The 4,226-nt window shown below is 46.5% G+C and overlaps 1 protein-coding gene across 1 annotated transcript; it reads right to left on the reverse strand.

Annotated features, from left to right (window-relative positions):
* Positions 1 to 217: 217 nt before the first annotated feature.
* Positions 218 to 2,040, reverse strand: LOC101846477 (potassium voltage-gated channel subfamily A member 1; the record flags this gene model as incomplete). The annotated part of the gene is given in 1 exon segment (XM_013090451.2): positions 218 to 2,040. A coding segment is annotated over 1 exon segment (1,332 nt), but the record flags the coding sequence as incomplete, so codon positions are not given.
* Positions 2,041 to 4,226: the final 2,186 nt, after the last annotated feature.

Raw genomic sequence — 4,226 nt, forward strand, 5'->3', positions numbered from 1 at the left:
ATAAAGACAAGTGAACAAGCTTTAAGATGATACCAATAACTCAACATGTCCAAAAATTGACGAGAGCCTGATTCCACCACGCTGCCTCACAAATGACTTTCCGCCATTTCAGGAAGCTCAATGCATCATTTACCCCGAGTCCTTGTTAAGGAGTGGGGAGGGGAAGGGTGGGTCGGGTGAGGGCAACAACAAAAAAGGGGGAGGAGATGGAATGATGATGATGATGATGATGATGATGATGATGATGATGATGATGATGATGATGATGATGATGATGATGATGATGATGATGATGAGAAAGACGACGACTGCATCATCTAACAGAAGACGTCGAGGTCATGTGATACTGAAACGATTGGCAAGAATTCAATCAACAGTGAAATCCGGTAACAATCTTGAGAAAAAAAGTCTCAGAACAAAAGAAAACTTAGATTAACAAGTCAGTCACCCCATCCTACTCGAAGACAACTGCCAACATTCGCCAAGTGACCGTGTTATTTATAGATCATTTAATATTTATAGATCCATCTCGGCCAATAATATCTCTCAAGAATCCATGCTAGGTGCAAACACTGTCAAATAATAATACCCTCCTCTACAAGGCCACGTTACCTGTAGACACTGGTCAATATCCTTCAATTGACAATCACATTATAGACTCCGCCCACTGTGTTTCAAGTGATCACCTTAACCACTGTCCACTGTCTGTCATGTGACAGTAGTCTCCCTCTCTACGATAAACACTGCACTCCCAGCCCCGCCCCCGTTGACACACGACACGTCAGTGGCGTCATCAGGCTCCTCGCCCTCGGCGCTGGGCTCCAGTCGGTTGACGTACGTGTACGTCCGGCCATTCCTCGTCGTGGTGGGGGGAGTCGGCAGCGGTGTGGGCGTCGCCGTCGTAGAACACGCCCCCTCCACGTCCAGATTACTCTTCTTCCTCGCCTCCTCCGCCAACCTCTCCGCCTCTAGCTCCTCCTCCCTCTGCCTCGCCAACTCGCGGTCTTTCCTGGCCAGCCCGTATTGCACGTGCGTGTAGTACAGGACAAAATTACTCACGATAATGGGCACGGTGAAGGCTATCATGAGCAGACCCGCCACTGCGCAGCAAGAACCGATAAAATACCCGGCCGCCGATTCCGGGAACATGTCCCCGTAACCTACCGTTGTCATGGTAACCACGCTCCACCAGAACCCCACAGGAATGTTGGTAAAGATCCCATCTGGCTCAACAAAATGGATGAGCGTGGCGAAGACGACCATACCGATGAGCAAAAAGACACACATGAGCATCAGCTCGTTGAAACTCGCCTTGAGCGTATACAGAAGAATCCACAAACCAGGAACGTGACGGATTAGGCGAAAGATTCGAAAGAGACGTAAAATTCGGAGAATAAAAAGCATTTCCATAATGGCCATCCCCTCTGTCTGGCTGGGGTCGATGATAAGGAAAAGTATTTCAACGTAATCCGGCGCAAAGGCGAGGAAATCCACAATGTTTTGTAACGCGCGCACGAAATTTTTCTTGCTGGGCGAACAGAGGAAGCGAGTGAGGTACTCCATGGTGAAGAAGGCGAGGCAAGACATGTCCATGATGACTAGAGCTGGATGTGGGAGGAGCCTATTGCCCGTATAATTCTCCCTTTCCTCATCTGCATCATCTCCCTCGTCCGTATAATACTCGTCAAACACAACGTTCGCCCTGCCCCTCCTATCACACGCGCAGTTCGTATTGGACGACGACCCACGGAGGGACGAAGAAGGGGCGGAGTTTGACAGAGCGATGTTACTAGCTAAACCACTCCCACTAGCGTTTTGATTGGCTGCGGAGTTCAGTGATGACGTAGCGTTGATGATGTCGGCTGTGGCGTTGTGTGGATGCGTTAGATCCCACCACTGGATAGCTTCCAGGTTGAAGAACTCGTAGAACGAGGCCATGTGAGTCATGTCTCTGGCCCTGACCTTGAACAGAGGGTGTGTCTCCGCGCAGAACGAGAAGATGGAGACAAAGACGAAGATGATGGACACCCATGCATAGGCCTGTTGAGGAGGGGGAGGGGGGAGTCAAGAGAAAGGGGAATGGGAGGGGGCGGGGGCGTGGAAGATAGGAGATGGGAGGGGCGGCGAGGTGAGAGGGGTGAGGTGGTGCAAGGGTGAAAAAGAGCGGGGGGGGGGGGTGGGGGTGGGGTAAGGGAGGGACAGGAGCGAGGGAGGGGGGTAGGGGGGGGCAAAGATAAATAAAAGATGAATATTTTCTTGTGTCTCATTAAAACAAAGTAGATCTAGTAGAGATGCAGAGCTTGATATACTTTAGCGACAAGATAAAGTTATGGAAAGAGCACCAGACAAATATGTTGGAGGTTGGTGGGTGCTTTAGTGAGGTTCGCTGCATTTTTCCTATCAAATATTTACCATGCATATCAGTCTTCCTTTTTTTCTGATGTGTTATCCTCTAGGGATAGCTCTAGTCTAATTTTCGGCACTTATGTGACCTATTTTTTGTTGCAAGTATCGTAAAATTCTTACTAAAACTGAAAAACCCAGATAAATACATTTACACACGACATAACACAGTTTTAACAGCTGGTTGTAATTAGAAGTGAAATACATACAGCTCGCATAAAATGATTTATGTTACATTGTAAATCAGATTATAAATATTTTATTTCCTATGGAAGACAAAATCAATGCGAATCTCTCTCTCTCTCTCTCTCTCTCTCTCTCTCTCTCTCTCTCTCTCTCTCTCTCTCTCTCTCTCTCTCTCTCCCTCCCTCCCTCCCTCCCTCCCTCCCTCCCCCCCTCCCTCCCTCCCTCCCTCCCTCCCTCCCTCCCTCTCTCCCTCCCTCCCTCCCTCCATCCCTCCCTCCCTCCCTCCCTCCCCCTCTCTCTCTCTCTCTCTCTCTCTCTCTCTCTCTCTCTTTCACACACGTACACACACACGTACACACACACATACGCACACATATACACACACGCATGTGCGCGCGCACACACACACACACACATATACACACACTCACACTCCCGCCTCTCAGCTTTAACACTTCACCAACAACCCAGACAACGTTCAGCAAACTTTCCCACCTCCCCATAAAGAAGTTCATAAAACAACGCTACAGTGTGACAACAGCTGCTGACCAAGTTTATTTTTTCCCTTAACGGCAGAGCGGATACAACACTGGTTTCTCTTTTTTTTAAATCGAGAAATTATTTTGAAGATCTTTCTGAAGTAGGTGCTGGTAATGACGAGGACTACCTTGAGTAGGATGTAATGTGATTCTGACGATGATATGGATGACAATGTGAACCGCCTGGAACAATACATGAACAAAAAAGAATTTTCTATATCTAGCGATAATATCTTTTGTTTTCTCTCCCACCCCACCCCCCACCCCCACCCCCAACATCCTATATCCATCCATCTTTTCCTATATTCTCTCTCTCTTTTTATACAGAAAACTGCATCTCCCCTCGGCACTTAACGGCAACAGAGGAGAACTATGGAGGTATAATAAATCTAGTAGATTTTATCAAAGAACACAGTGACCAGAAAGGACTTCATTTAAATTAGAACAAGACCAAAATCATAGAAATAGACAAATGCATGGGTGTGGCTTTAACAAAGAGTGATTAGGAAGAATGAGTAAGTGCAAGCAGTTTTGAATATCTCGACACCAGAATTGAGGCAAACCGGAAAGCAATCCAACAGATTAAACGAGGAATTGATTGAAGTCACTGCTTCAGAACTCAAAAGGATGACATAGATTTGAAAAGGACAATGCAAAGATACGTGACGTTACTGAGAGAAGCATCATATTCCCCTCCGGCACGATATTTGGATTTGAGGCAAGGACGATCAATGAACAAGAGACAAAAATGATTATGGCTTTCGAGACAAAATGTTATAGAAGAACTCTAAAACTACCCTGAAGATAGAAAATGAAGAACGAGGAACTACTATGAAAAATATAAATTTTAGGCCTGTCTAACGCCATGATTCACTCCAGAAACACATTATGCAAACAAAGGAAGAAGGCAAAAGAAGAAAGGGGAGACCGAACAAAATATGGCAACAGGGCCCAGGAACCTGGCTTGGAACGATTGCAGAAAGGTCCGAGAAGCAATGGCCAGCTACTTGAAAAGCGAAGAAGAAGAAGAAGAAGAAGAAGAAGAAGAAGAAGAAGAAGAAGAAGAAGAAGAAGAAGAAGAAGAAGAAGAAGAAGAAG

This window comes from Aplysia californica, unplaced genomic scaffold, assembly GCF_000002075.1.
Source record: "Aplysia californica isolate F4 #8 unplaced genomic scaffold, AplCal3.0 scaffold01285, whole genome shotgun sequence".
Taxonomy (NCBI): Eukaryota; Metazoa; Mollusca; class Gastropoda; order Aplysiida; family Aplysiidae; genus Aplysia; species Aplysia californica.